Source organism: Hyaloscypha bicolor, assembly GCF_002865645.1.
Source record: "Hyaloscypha bicolor E unplaced genomic scaffold K444scaffold_10, whole genome shotgun sequence".
Lineage (NCBI taxonomy): Eukaryota > Fungi > Ascomycota > Leotiomycetes > Helotiales > Hyaloscyphaceae > Hyaloscypha > Hyaloscypha bicolor.
Genome location: NW_020194512.1, coordinates 2,847,393 through 2,862,688, shown reverse-complemented (window position 1 = coordinate 2,862,688; position 15,296 = coordinate 2,847,393). Strand labels below are relative to the sequence as shown.

At 33.6% G+C, this 15,296-nt stretch overlaps 3 protein-coding genes across 3 annotated transcripts; 1 reads left to right on the top strand and 2 right to left on the bottom strand.

The window, feature by feature from the left end:
* Positions 1-3,795: 3,795 nt before the first annotated feature.
* Positions 3,796-3,981, bottom strand: K444DRAFT_515619 (uncharacterized protein; the record flags this gene model as incomplete). Its single annotated transcript, XM_024873613.1, has 1 exon — positions 3,796-3,981. A coding segment is annotated over one exon (186 nt), but the record flags the coding sequence as incomplete, so codon positions are not given.
* A 9,427-nt stretch (positions 3,982-13,408) lies between these two features.
* Positions 13,409-14,718, top strand: K444DRAFT_16181 (uncharacterized protein). The gene is made up of 2 exons (XM_024870668.1): positions 13,409-14,563; positions 14,688-14,718. Exon 1 carries the CDS (start codon positions 13,625-13,627, stop codon positions 14,348-14,350), a length of 726 nt encoding a protein of 241 aa, XP_024744364.1. The 5' UTR covers positions 13,409-13,624; the 3' UTR covers positions 14,351-14,563; positions 14,688-14,718.
* Positions 14,647-14,895, bottom strand: K444DRAFT_515287 (uncharacterized protein; the record flags this gene model as incomplete). The annotated part of the gene is made up of 1 exon (XM_024873584.1): positions 14,647-14,895. The coding sequence occupies one exon, from the start codon at positions 14,893-14,895 to the stop codon at positions 14,647-14,649; it is 249 nt and encodes an 82-aa protein (XP_024744363.1).
* Between the last annotated feature and the right edge of the window lie 401 nt (positions 14,896-15,296).

Genomic DNA, 15,296 nt, shown 5'->3' with positions numbered 1-15,296 from the left:
AGGAAATGGCTATATACATTCTCAATTGCGGATAGTTAGCAAACCCAGAGAAGTAGGGAGAATGTTCTTGGCCTATACGGTATTAGTAACTATACGGGCTATAGGTGAAACGCCTTAGCTACTCTTACTTATATAGTTCTTTAGTAATATTATTCTAGTATAGATATTAGTCCTTAATAGCGAGAGCTTTATAGATATAATCCGATTTCTGGAAGGTATAATAGGTGAAATAAGGTAGGGAAACGGTATACGGTAAAGAGAGAAATGAATTTAATAAAATAAATTGCTAGCGGAATACTAATAAAGAATGGAAAAGAGGGCGTAACGGCTGCCCCTTAGTATAGTTAGGATAAAGTCTATTAGCGGAGCTAGGCGGAGCTAGTCGGGTAGAATAACTGAGTTATCGTTAATACTTAAGAAATAATCTTGAATAGTATCCTGATCTCTCTTACTTATAATTCGAGAGATTAGTAAAGTTATTCATTTATACGGAGAAGTTATATATATAAGGCTTTCCAAAGTAGTGGGGCTCCGGATATACTATATAATGATTTGTTTAGTAATCCGATACTAACCGAAAATATTCTAGTACACTTTAGGCTCCAGTATATTTAGAATGCGTCAGGCTGAAATATACTCTAAGCTTTAGTCGCAAAGTTCCAGAAATATAACTATTTAGAATTCTTATATATCTTATACCAAATCAAATCCTCTACACACCCCCCTCTCAGGCGCTAATAAAAGAGGCCGAAATTGGCATATATGCAGAACACCAAAACTCGCTTTATTTATATATAAACAACCCTCTTAATTATACTACCACTATACTACAATACCTCTAATTAGTATACGCAAGTCTCGAGTACGTCACTTTACTCCTCCTCCAGATCTTCTCTATACAGGAAATCACATATACCCAAAAACGCCCTTATAATATAGTATATTATGGGCCAAGACCTTTATATAAAAGCTAGGGATTACAATCTCTCAAGAAATAATTCTTAAGGTTACTGGTATTGCACCGCGCATTCAGATACGGATCTTAGCCTCTAGGCAAGCTAGAACCCTTTATAATTAGCCTAATTCAGGGCCAGATCTATATAGGAAAAAGAAAGGACTTACCCGGTCCGATACAGCCGCAATTGCCTCCTATCTTAACGACGATAGCATCTCACTAGATAATAAAGGAAAGCCTTAGCTTAATATTGCAGAAGACGCTAGTATAGAGCTACCACACACACTCCACTTCAAGCCCTCAGGCCTCCGTACGATTAACTCCAAGCCCATTCAAAAAGCCTGCCTTTAAAACGAGAATATAATTAATGCGGTTTGCGAGGAAGAGAAGGAGTTAACGGAGCTACAAGCTATAAAGAGAAGAGATTGGTCCACAGAACAGAAGGCTATACGCCTATATCCGCCAGATTGGGAAGACGTAGCGTTCTATAACGAATTCCACTTTGGAATCGGTCCGTAAGTTACAAAGAAGATAAAGAGAAGAAAGGGGAGGGAAGAGCGATATAAGCCAGCCAACGTTTACCGGAAGAAGGTTACGTTAAAGGATATAAAGGCAAAGGCGAGAGAGGAGGAGCACTTGAAGCTTTTAAATATCTTTATAATTATAGGCTTGAATTATAAGCGATATATATAGTATAAGGTAGATAACGATATAGGGAAGATAACTACAGCAGTTTATACGGGCCATATACTTCCTATAATTAAAGACGAGCTCCTTATACGTGGCTTGACCTTATATCAAGACGCCGATTCGGTATATACGAGTAAGAAGACTCTCAAGTGGGCAAAGGAGTACGGCATATCACTTCTTACTCTTCCTGGTGTCTCTCCAGACCTCTCTATTTGCGAGACTATAGCCAATCCATTAAAAAGAGCCTTTTACAGGCGCCGGTCAGCTATAGAAAAGCAAGCGAAGGAGCGATTTATACAAGTCTTTAAGGAAATAGACCAGGAAACTATTAATTATTAATATACTTGGTATACTAAGAGGTTATGGGAGTGTGAGAGGGCTAGTGGGCAGATAACTAGATACTAATTAAAGTGTGTTTTGGTGTTCTGCGCACGTACCAATTTCGGCCTCTTTTATCGGCGCCTGAGAGCCCCCTCAAATAAATTAAGGGTATTCAGGACTTGCACAACCTACTATACGCCTACTACACCAGTTGCGAAGTTTTCGAGCCGGAAGGGAGTAAAGAAAGCTGCCTCGCCAGTACCAATATTTAATACTTCATTCTCAGTTATTAGCTAATCGTTAATATTAAAACTCTCCGGACTCGTACTCTTAGTATTTGTCGATAGCCGTCTCCGTTTCGAAGCAGGAAATATTGACTCCCTCCTCTTACCTTCAAGATTACGAGTCGTATAGCAAAGAGAGGTCAGGATCCGGTATACCTGATTATATATATATATGCCCTATCTGTAGCTATAATTCTTTATTAGACAAGTAACTAACCAGAAGGTAAAGCTTTCAGTTAACTCTGCACCGATATCGATTTCCAGCTTTAAATAGATAATTATTTATTAATGCGAATATATCCCCGAGTCTATTATAAGAGTATTACGATATTATTTAATAGTGCTCTCTATAATAAAGGTTAGGCAGTTATTATATCGGGGAAATAGTATTCTCTATAAGATATCCGATACCGCTATTATAAGCTATAATAAACGACCTTCGAGAAATAATATATCTGTAGTTGAAATGTAATGCCTCTATATTAAGCAGAACGGCTCTATAGTTATTATATAAGGGGTTAGCCGATAGGTGCAAGAACGACTTGTATATAAGTTAGTTAGAGGGCTTTTAGAAACGTTATATAGTATAATAGCTAGTTATACTTTACTGGGATATCTCTGAGAATAATATTACTAACTTTACTACTAACGGAGGCCCGAGGGAAAGATTAAAGGCAAGGCCTTTAGAAGTATCTGAGGAGATATTAGCCTATATATAATATTTTAAAGAGGGATTAATTTTTTTTTGGATTATAATTTAGTAGAATATAAATAAATAAGATTTAATAGCCTTATATTATATATTTTTTATCTTAAATAGCTCTATAACTCTATAATAAAAGCCTAATTTTCTAAGGTTAAGATAAACCCTTATTATATATACCAGATTCTAGAAGTTCTAATTATTTAAAGTTACTAATAGCTTGTTATTAATTCCTTTAGCGGCCTTAAACCTTACTATTCTTTCTATATATTCCTTCCGCTTCTGCTATATTTGCCTTATATCTTTATCTAATAGCTTTTTATTCTTATTATAATTTCAAGATATATCTATTAGAAAAGGTACTATTAATAAGAAAAGTAGGAATTCTACTAGTTTCTAAAGTACTATATATACTTCTTTCTAATTAATAATATTACTATAAAGGAAATCTCGGTATTATACTGGAAATAGTCTACTATTATAGACAGAAAGTCGGTTAGCTACTGCTTTAACTTTAAGAAGAAATTCGACTATAAATATAAGTACTTTATTTATAGGGCCATTCTTTACATCTATTTAAATTTCTGTTATTAACTTCGGAAATTTTATATAAGCAGCCTATATATTAAAGAAGGCTATTACTATCTCAAATAATTCTTTTATATCTAGAAATAGCCTAATATTATAGCTGCCGTTCTTACTTCTAATAATAATTCCTATCTTTAGTAAATATACTAATATTATCTGGACCTATACTTATTAGATAAGTAATATTAATAAAGCTAAAGTAAAGGATTTACCTAAACCTGAGCTACTATATTATAAAAGCTTCCTCTATATTATTAAGAAATATAGCTGCAATTTGCTTTATAATTACTATTAGTATTAATAGTAATATTTTCTAGTAAAAACTCTATTAATATAAAGGCAACTCTAGTTAGATTATTGCTATTAATCTTATATCTGAATATCCGAGGTACCGGAATTTTTGTGTATTCTCTAATTAGTATTATAATATCTATTTCACTCTATAGCTTCTTGGCTAGCCTTTTGGTAGACTTATATATTTAAATCCGTGCGACCTATTAAGTATTATTCTCGAATTTAAATATATATATAAGGTAATACTATTTATTTATAATCTCTGGAAATATATTATATTTAATACTATTATTAAGGGTAGAGGTATACTCCCGAAGTATATCTCAATCTATTACCTTAATATAATTATCTATCAAGTATTAGAAATACGAATTCTTAGAATAGAAGTTAGTACCCTTCTAGTTTTATTCTGGAAAAGCTCGGGTATATTATATAAAGAATTTTATATTAGAAGAAGTCTAAAAGATAGTAGTTAAATAAATTTGCAAGAATAAAATAGCTTACTGCCTAAATAAATAGATATCTGAGTTATCTCTAGTTATTGCCTTGCTTAGTTTCTATAAGTTATCTCTTTAATTAATTTCTGGGCTAACTATTTAGTATCTTTACTTTAATATTTTTAGCTACCTTTATAGATTATTAGTAAATTTACTAAAGAACTAAAACCCAACTTTCTTTCCAAACCCATTATTAACTAATCGGGGCTATATATATTTATTTAATTATTATTATATACTAATATTTAGTACCCGGTTTTTAATATATTTATTAGAATAATATTTCCTGCTCTTCTAGTATATAAACCTCTCGGTATATCTCCTAGTAAGTATACTAAGTACTCGATATTTGGCTATAGCTAAAAGAATATTAGGAGAGGCGAGAAGTACTCAAAATGTAGTATAGTTCGTCCGGAGAATAATAACTGAATTTTATATTAATAATAACTTGAACTTAATAGTTATTATTTTCTTTTCGGTAATAATATAATAATATTATATACTATAGAATAATCTATAACTAATGAATTTTAATCAGGTAATAGGTATATTTGGAAAGAGGAAAGAGAAGCTTGAACTAGATATAAGAGAGAAATATAATTATATATTATATGCCTTCCTAAATATATATAGTAAAGAGAAGATGTCTTTTAATTTTGGCTGCCTTATTTCCTTATATTATATTTCCTTATTTCTGCTAATAGAGATAACTGCAACTTTTATTAATAAGAAGCTCTTATTATAGGCGTATTTAAGCGAGTAATTTTTTGGATAGGCTCGGATAGGCTATTCCGATACTAGACCCTTTTTAATTTTGCCTTATTAGCCTTATTAAAAAATATCTTATATAATGAAACCGTATAGCCTACTAGCTTACTAGTACTAAGCGAACTTGCAATAGCTTATATTCCCGTATTTAGGTTCTCTCTATTTATATTCTTTTTAATCTGTAATTATAGCTATAGCCTCTAAACTTAATAAAATCAGATATAGCCCGATTAAGGAATAGCTAACTACCTTTCGTTACTAATTTGAATCGATATATTTGGACCTTAATATTGCCTTATTATCCAATATAGTCAAACTGTCTTTTTAATAGCTACTACTAGCAGAAGTATATCTATATTTCCAGAGCGGGTTCTTCTAGCTAGAGAGTTATAGGGATAGATAATATAATATATAGGTCCTTACTTAATATACTAGTTAAAGGCTTTAATTTTATAGCTATTAGTAGTATATAAATTCACGATTATAAGGCAAAATAGAATAAGATTATTATATATTATTCTAGCCTTCTTCCGATATTTCTATTTATAGATATATCTTTCGAAATCAGGAAATAAGCTAATATATAGAGAGGTATTAAGATTTTAGCGCTTCTCGAACGAGTTAGGAAAATGTACTAGCAAGCCTTAGTAATAAGCCAAATTAAAGATTAGGGATACTTATATTCGAAAGCTTGTCTGGTATTATAGAAGAAATAGCTTCTATAAAATTAACTACCTCGGTAGACTAATCTACCGGTATAGACTTTAGGGTCTCTCTTGTCTTATTTATTATTTCTAATATAATTGTCCCTAAGGAATTCAAATCTGCTAAAATATACTCTTTATTATCCGGGAAAATAGTAGGATCTAAATATATTTAATTAGAACTATATAATACTTTTTGGGTTGGGCTTCTTACCGATCTTAACCTTATCTTTCAAAGATATAATCTCTATTAATATATATAGGTAGTCGAGTTTCCTAGATTAGATAAACTAAATACTAGCTAGAACCTATAATATTAATAAAGGTAGGATAGGGGAAGAATAATATTCGACTTACTTAACTAATAATATATACTATCTCTTATTCTATTAGATAGATCGAGTGAAATAGCAAATCTTCTATTAAGAATCCTATATATTTAGTAAATATAAAGATTTTATCTTTAAATAAATAGTATTTACAGATATTAACGAAATTCGGAAGCTAGATTTCAGGTAAATAATAAATCTTATTATATTCAGATATAATACTAAAGGTTCTTATTACCGGATTTCTGTTCTATTATTATAGAGAACGAATAAGGGGCCTGGGCCAAATTAGAGGAGAAATAGATTTTATTAGGGGTATTTAGGATAGAGGATTTGGTATTAGTTGTCTTATAGAGGTATTATAATAATATAGGGTAAAAATAAGGCGGGATATCTATAGTTATAGAATAGAATAGATATAGGAAATATATACTAAAATCCAAAGCTCTAATAAGTTACTAGAGAAAATTAAGATATAAGATTTAGGGCATTTCTATTATCTTATATCTCTACTTATAGAATTAATAAGAGACTAATTAGGCCTTTACTATTATCTCGAGTTCTTCTCTAATATTAACCTGCTATAATAGCCTTATATTATTTCTAATTCTATTTATATATACTTTTATTTCTTTATCTTTTTATCTCTTATTTAGTATAATAATAGAAAATTGCTTATATACTACTTTTACTAGAGTTCCCGAAATGCAAGAAGTATTTGAGGATCTTATAGAGGGATTTAATTATAAGAATTATTACTTTAGAGGTTTAGAGAAACTTACTTAACTATTTCTATATTAAGTTTTATAGTTAATTTTGTTTTCCCAAAGATTTATCTAGTCTCGCTCTATCCGAGCCCCTTTAAAAGTAATAGCGGACGTCTCTTACTACTAGATATATATATAACTAGAGAGTAATAAATAGTAATAATAATAATAAGACCGATTCTATTATATATTAAAGTAAAAAGAAATACTAGCCTAAGAAATACTTTAATAAAGATAATTAAATTAGGAAAGATTTCGAAAACTATAACGGGATATTCTAGATAATAGAGATAGGGTTAAATTATCTACTTATAAGAAAGAAGTTATTATCTTCTCTTTATAGTAAATAATCGGAAGCCGGCTCTATTATATTCAGTTCTATAATAACTAGTAATAAGAAGCTAAAAGAAGCCAAAAGCATCTATTATAAGCGCCTAAGCTATAAGACTATACTTACTATAAAGAGTAGCTTTATAGGCAAATTCGACTTAAATATTATAAATATAAGTAAGAAACTTTATTAAACTTTACTTAAAACAGAATAATTAGTTCCCTAAAATATACTATTTCGTAATAATCTATTTAATAAAACTTATAAGAATATATAAGCGAGAAATAAAGCTATAGTTATTCGAGATATTTCCTAACTAATATATCTATCTACCTAAATACTAAGGATCTATAGTATAATATATCTCAAGGCTTTAAATAAAAGTATTAATAAAGGCTAGAATTATACCGAACCCTTTTATAGTTCTTACTTATAACCTAATTATTCTATAGAGTTCGGATAATCTATATTTAAGAATAATTAACTCGAAAAGCTTAAGCCTTTTATTAGTAAGATTTCAGATACTTTTATATCTTATTTTATAGCTACTTAGCAAATATACTTCCTATTTCTAATATATAAAGTAAAGTATAGTACTATAGCCCTTAATATTACTAATTAATAGAATACTTATAGTATAATACTTATCGTAAGAGGTATTATTAAACTATTTAGAATAATAAAGTGCGAAAAGAAACTCTATTAAGAGATTCTCGCCTTTTTAGTCTTATATAATTACTAGATAATAAGAATATATAATTATTATCCTATATTTAATAAAGAAAAGATAACCTTCTATTACTATATAATTTATATATTTGACTTTATAGTACTAGATAGTAAGGAAAAGTAAATAGTATATAAATTCACTAAAAATATTTATAATATATAAATACCGACTTACCTAAAAAGAATCTATTTAGTTATTAATAACTTACTACTAGATTTTAAGGTCTTATAGTAATCTGAGGCAGGAAAATCTAAACTTTTATAAGGTTTAGAAAGTTACTATTTATCTAACCAAATAAGTTATAATACTATATCTCTAGATAAAGCTAATAGTTAATTAAGTTATATTAGTTTATAAGATATTACCCCTAATACTTTACTATTTTAGAGAATTAACGGAAAAGCATTTAAAAAGCTAAAGAAAAGGGCTCGACCTATAGAACTATACTAGTTTTAAAATACTAGTTAAAGATAGGAACGCTTTTAAGGTAATTAGCTATTTAGAAAAGAAGATAAATATATAGGTAAAGCAAAAATTAGAAATCAGAATTATATAGTATTTTATCTAAGGGAGTTTTATTTTTTTAGTATAAAGAATCTAGAGAAAACTATAGAATATAATAATACCAGAAATATTAACCTCTCTATTATCTCTTATAATATTTCTTCTATATCTCTAATTTCCTATTCTTCTTATATTAAACCCCGCTTCCCTTAACTATATCTTCTCCTATATCAGAACTAGTATAGAGAGATTAAACTACTACCTATCTACTTATAGAAAGAAGCCTACCTATATCTATTCTTTACTATACTTAAGTACTAGTATACTACAGGCTGAGTTCTGCCTAGAAACTTGCAGAAGATCCACTTTTAAAACTTGCTCTCTTTCTTCTATACTAGTAAGTACTACTTATCTATAGAATTCTATCGGTTATTTACCCCCGTACTTAAACCCTACTTGTCTTTACTCGAATACCTGTTATTATTACTACTAAGATTAGAATTACTATTACTTAAACTACTATTATTATTACTACTAAGCGGCTCTCTTCTCTATAATACAAGAGTTTAGATATATATAGCTTTAATATATTTGGATCTAATATATATTATATTCTTATAAGTACGGCCTGCCTCTATAGTAGTTAATATAGCTATACTACTAGATAAGAGGCAGAATAGAATATACCGGCTAAAGCCAGTAATAAGAAACAAATATTACTCTATTAACTTAATAGTGAAATTATTAATCTTCTCTATATAGCTAATATTTATAATAAGTCAAATAATCTAGCTAAAAGAGACTTCTTACTTAGTATAGCCGTTCCGAATTACTATAGTAAAGAAATAGTAATATAGGAAGTATAGATAGAATATAACCTTAGTTAATATTAGTAGGGCAACTCCGGATAATTAGTCAAGATTATAGTAATTAGGGAATATATCTATATTTGTAGTATATAGTATAGAAAGAGGCAATAAAGGCAATTAACCCTTAGTACTTGAGATCAGGGCAACTAACTTGGGAGAGTGCCTATAAGGCTTGAAATATAGTCTATATTAGTAAGTAGACCTCTACTAAAGACAGGGCTTAGGCTTCTTATATATTAGGCTATCTTAAGATAAGAACAGCCGTTTCCGCTTTATAGGATATGGTTTCCCGTTATTCTTATCCGATTCGGTATTATTAAGCTTATTACTACTATAACTATTATATCCCGCCTTATTTATTACTTATAATAATTTACGGGTGAATTCCCTTAGCTATATCTCTAATTATATTAGAGCTATAAAGTCTGCCTTCTAATTAAGCAAATTAAAGTCCGCCTATAGTTATTTAATTACTTCTATACCCAAAATAATACTATTTTTATAGAAAGATCTATACTTTCCAATAGAGGTGCCTTAGAGACTTAGAGAATATTTATTTTTCAAGGATATATCCTTATTATTATCTTTGGCCTTCTTTTACTACTACCTCTCCCTCTTATTAACGGAATCAGTATTATATATAAAGCCAACTAGCTAGTATTTATTTACTATACTTTAACTAGTATAAAAATAATCTTTTTAAGTAAGCTAGTTTTTTGGTAGTAATATTCTAATATAGTATAGAGGCGGGCTTTAGGGGCAAGTATAGATTATAGCCTCGGATCTAGTATAGTACAGATAGAGGTCTATAGTACTAATACTATTATATAATAACTTGCTTAAAAGAAGTAAAGGGGCAGTATATATGGAATTTAATATTAAAGCTCCTTATTCCACAAGCGGTAAGTGCGGCGCCGTCTCAAGAAAGTTATTAATATTATGCCACCTATTAGAACTATAAGGGGGGGCCAGAGTTATTAAGTTAATAGCTATCTTGCTATCTCCCTATAGAACTATTAGATCTTCTATACCGTATTAGCAAAACTAGCTATTTATTTCTATAATAGAGGATAATAGATATATTTATCTAGGCTACCGCTAAAGTTATTACCTAGTACTAACCCGTAGCAATTAATGGCACCGCTCTTCTTATCTATAGCTGCCTTCTTAACTCTTTACTCCTTATAGCCTGGGTTAGGGTTAGCTATAATAAAGCCCTGCTCTTATAGCTTAGTAAGCAGTAGTTTTTTAACGGTAGAAAGATTACAGCTATTATCGTTAATTTTATTATTATTTTCTTTATTACTACTGCTATAAATAATACTAGTCTCTAGTCAAATTCCTATATATTAGTTAATATTACTATAAGTTAAATATATCTTTATTTTGAAGTATACCTCGAATTCCGGGCTTATAGCCCCTATTACTATTAGCTACTAGTATTACTACTACTACTACTACTACTAGCCGCAGTATACTAAGTAATATACTACTTAATCTAATCTACTAGAGCTTATTAAGGATACTAACTTGTTCCGGGGCAGGTTTGCGGCGGGTTACTATATTCTTGAAGTACGGAGGAGTTAGTATATAGGTATACAATTTAATAGCAAAAGTAGCTATCTTAAATAAGTGGAAATAATTACGGGTATTCAAGAAGTTCTCCGCTAGCTACTAGCTATATAACTAGACTACAGAAAAGATAGCAGAGACGGGGAAATCAAAGGATTTATATAGGCTTCTTATACTACCTTTATAGAACCGGAATACACTCTATAGCCTGCTATATTATACTATACTATACTAGGCTTCCCTTCTTCTAACGCCCTCTCTATAAATAAATGCCTCGGTATTAATATAGCCCCTCTTATATAGAGAGATCTGCCATAGCTATAAGGCCCTATTACTATTAATCCTATATTCTTATACCGGAATATATCTATCTGTAGCTATTACCCCTATTTCGCTATATACTACAATCGGCCGATCTCAATATTATCTCTCGATTATCGGTAAGGCCGCAAAAAGCTAAGTAGGAAGGAGCAATAATTATTATATAAGAGAGGTATATAATTTCGGATATTTCCCTCTCCGCCCGTCTAAAGATTTCAGGCAGACTAGTAGACTAGTATATTTCAGGTCCTTCCTATCATCCGGCGTCTCAGCTACTAATCCTATAGCTAGTACAGTCCAATTAGCGAATTCTCTAAGAAATAAGAGTCTTATATAATTCTGCCGCCTCGAATTAGCCCAGGGCTATACAAGCAAGATAAATACGATATATACTGCGGCAACGGGGAAACTCACCAGGAAGCTTCCAATATATTATCCACCTGCGGTACCTGAGGTATAGCTAGGCAGAAGCCAGGCCGCATTGTCGTGAGGCATTTCTGCTACTGGCTATAGTACTATAGTAGAGGGCGGTAATGGTATAATGACGAGGCAGGTTGCGAGAGGGTCTGGACGCTACTGAGCTTGTAACTCGGCCAATGCGAGGCGCATCCTGTAAGGGGATCAGTATTATAGCTGCTTGGCAGTATCGAAGCTATAGGGGGCAATTGCGGATTCTGGTTAAAGCTGGCCCGCAGCTCGCTGGCGCGGTCTTTCTCTTTCCTCAGCTGCGGCGTGGCCAATTAGGGGAGCCTGGTGGGAAGGGGTCGGATTCTAGGCAGAAGGGCCGAATATATATAAAGGTCGCGAAGGTAGAGGGCCGTTGGGGTTATTAGAAAGGAAAGAAGGAGGGAAAGGAGCGAGCAATGGACGATGCGACGTTCTTATACCCCGCAAAAGCGGCGGCCGGCCCGTATATATACCTTGCCCGAAACGGGGGTCGCGGTTTCCTGATGCGGGTTTGCTGTCTGGTCATTTACTAAATTTAATATATATATTAAAAAGTTTTAAAACTATAAGTTTTTATATATTTATAATTAAATAAATATAAGCTTATAAATATAATATATTTATATTTAATAAAAAAAGACTATATATAAAAATAAATCTTAGAATAATTTATAAAGAAAAGTAATAAGTTTTTTTTAAATATAAATAAAAATTATAATATATATATAATATAAATATAATATAAATATAATATAAATATAATATAAATATAATATAAATATAATATAAATATAATATAAATATAATATAAATATAATATATAATATAAATATAATATAAATATAATATAAATATAATATAAATATAATATAAATATAATATAAATATAATATAAATATAATATAAATATAATACTTAAATAAATATATATATATATATATAAATAGCTTTATTATAAAAAGAGAAAAAACTATATCTGCCTTATATAAGGCTTAGAACTCCCAGAAGTAACTCTCTGGCTAGTTTCAAAAAAGAACCTTCAACTCGAATGCTTCACCTCACGTTGTAGATCTCCTCTCACTCTCGCAGAATCATGGCACGAGCGAGCAGTATTTCTCCTGACCAAACCTCTAGTCCCACCGTCGACACAAGCATTGATTGCAATAATGACTTTGGCTCATCTGTGTACTCAAATTAAGGGATTTTCTGGAAACTTTGGTATTTTGGCCATGTCTGGGCTTTAGATGGCTCGGACGAAGGATTTATCGACTTTATTCCCATTATTTCCGTGAGGAGAGACAGAAGAATGGCGCTGATATGGTTGATATCGAACTAAAACGACGTTTGGTAGCACATCGTTGCTTCGGACTAGTTCGTATACATATAAGCAGTAGAGAAGCACGTATTTCTGGTATTCTAACAAAACCACAGGCTTTTATCAAATATCGGCGGCCTACATGAAGGAACTTATATGCTTCACCCGAGCCAAATCGAGACATTCCACCTCTGCAACGTAGAAGACAAAGTACGAAGGTAATCCCCACAGGAATCACATATATCACAGAAGAATCCTACAGTAAACCGCTCAGGACCCCTACACCCATCACCTACTTCCTCTGCCGTCTCCAAGTCGCCACCCTCTCTCTCCAAGTCACCGACCTTCTAACTCCCACCTTCTGCGCTTCCCCACAAATCGACAACAGCAACGAAATGTACACCAACATCCTCCTGCTCGACCAAAAATACCAGCAGCTTCTTAAATCCCTCCCACCGTTCTTCCAACTTACTAATCGAATGGATTCTTCCGTCTATAGCGCCCCCATCAACGAGAAACCCTACCTCGAGCCACAGCGGTACCTCATCGCCTTCGCCATCCACACCAACCTCGCACGTCTCCATTGACGCTTCCTAATCCGAGGGAGCACACAACCGAAATTCGCATATTTCCGTATGCAGTGCATCCAATCCGCCGAGATCGTGCTCGAGGTGCGGAATCTCGTGATTGGGAAGAAGAGTGTCGGAAGCTTCACGTACATATTCCTCGCTCATTTCTTCATGGCGGCGGTGATTTTGGCGATGGATATGTGCTTCAATCCGACTGAGATTCAAGTTGAGCAGAGGAAGAAGGATGTGCTGAGGGCTTGTCGTGTTTTGGAGGAGGAGCTGAGTGCAAAGATGGAGCCGGTGGATGAGCTGGGGAATGAGGGGGATTCGAATGGGCATTTAAAGTTGAGGGCTTTCCAGAAAGCGCTCCAGAACCTGAGAGGTCTGTTGAGGAGGACAAATGGTAAAGAGAAGTTGCAGCAAGTGGAATCTGTGAGTGGAATAGTCGGGCAGAACGAGGGTCTGACCGGTGGTCATTCAACCAATGGGATGCCTATGATGCCAAAGAGACAGACAGACGGCGGTCAACCCAAGACAACAAACAGCGGGAACTACCCTCTTCAATCTGGCAACTATTCCGCTATAATCGAATCTATTCCGCAATTTTCTGCAGGAACAAACACCCCACCATCCGCAGCCATACCACGAGCTCCAAAGCACACGCGACTTCGCATCAGACGACATTTGGGGAAGAATTCATCAGCATCGGACCCGATTTCAACAGCTCAGGCTGGGACGCATTTCTCATTGATCTCGATGGGCAGATGGGCTGGGATGGGCAGTGGTACATGATAAATTGCTATCTGCATTTTGCACACCATCCTATAACCCTACAAAACACCCTTTCACCGACACCCCTGCCCCCGCCCCTATTTGGACTTTTGCCTTCCAAGGAAGGACAGCCTCGTGAACGGCAACAGATATTCCATCTAGTGTCTCCGTCCAAACACACTCCTCTTCTTGCTCAGCGGGACACCAGCAGCATCACACTCAGCAGTTGCCCAGGTAAGAGTCGCTACATCACATTATATTAGCCTCTTCCTTTCCTTTCCTTCCCTCCCATCCCATATCCTATTTATACCTCCATCTCAACCTTGGAAGGGAGAAAACATACCAACGGCATCATCAGTAGAGCAGGCAGTCAGAACGCAAATCTCAACATCGTTGAAGAAAGTGGTGTCAGCACAGAGACACGCGATATCGGTGACTGTACACGCGCTGTTGGCAAAGTTGTCTGTGAAGCAGGTTTGTGCGCAGGTCGGGAGGCCGCTGAGGTCCTGTGCTAGGACGGAGGTGGCTGCTGCCGTGAGGAGGGCGAGGATGGTTGGGAATTGCATGATTACAGTTGTTTGTTTGTGTTTGAATTGGAATTTTGCGTTGGTTCTTGTTTGGATGACTTGGGAATGAGGATGCGGAGGGGAGGGTCTAAGGAATGGGAAAGGAAGGAGGTTATATACTTTTCCACATCAAGGTATTGTATTGTGGTCTCCATCTCGGACAGGCACAAGGCAAGATTACTCTTGGACGCGTACTCTGGGGAAACGAGGCATGAACGGCGGGGCTCCATGCCTCTGTACCATGCATCATCTGATGTTCTCCGCATCTCGGGTCACTCCCCAGATCTTGCTGGGACAAACTGCAAGCAGCTTCAATTCCGAAGTCCTCAAAGTTTCGTCCAAGCCGACACTTTTTGGTGGGACGAGCCGCTGCAAGGACGGAGCACATCTCTCATTTTGAG

Excerpts from the sequence above, each read along its gene's own strand:
- K444DRAFT_16181 (XM_024870668.1), top strand. The coding sequence starts at position 13,625 with ATGCAGTGCATCCAATCCGCCGAGATCGTGCTCGAGGTGCGGAATCTC.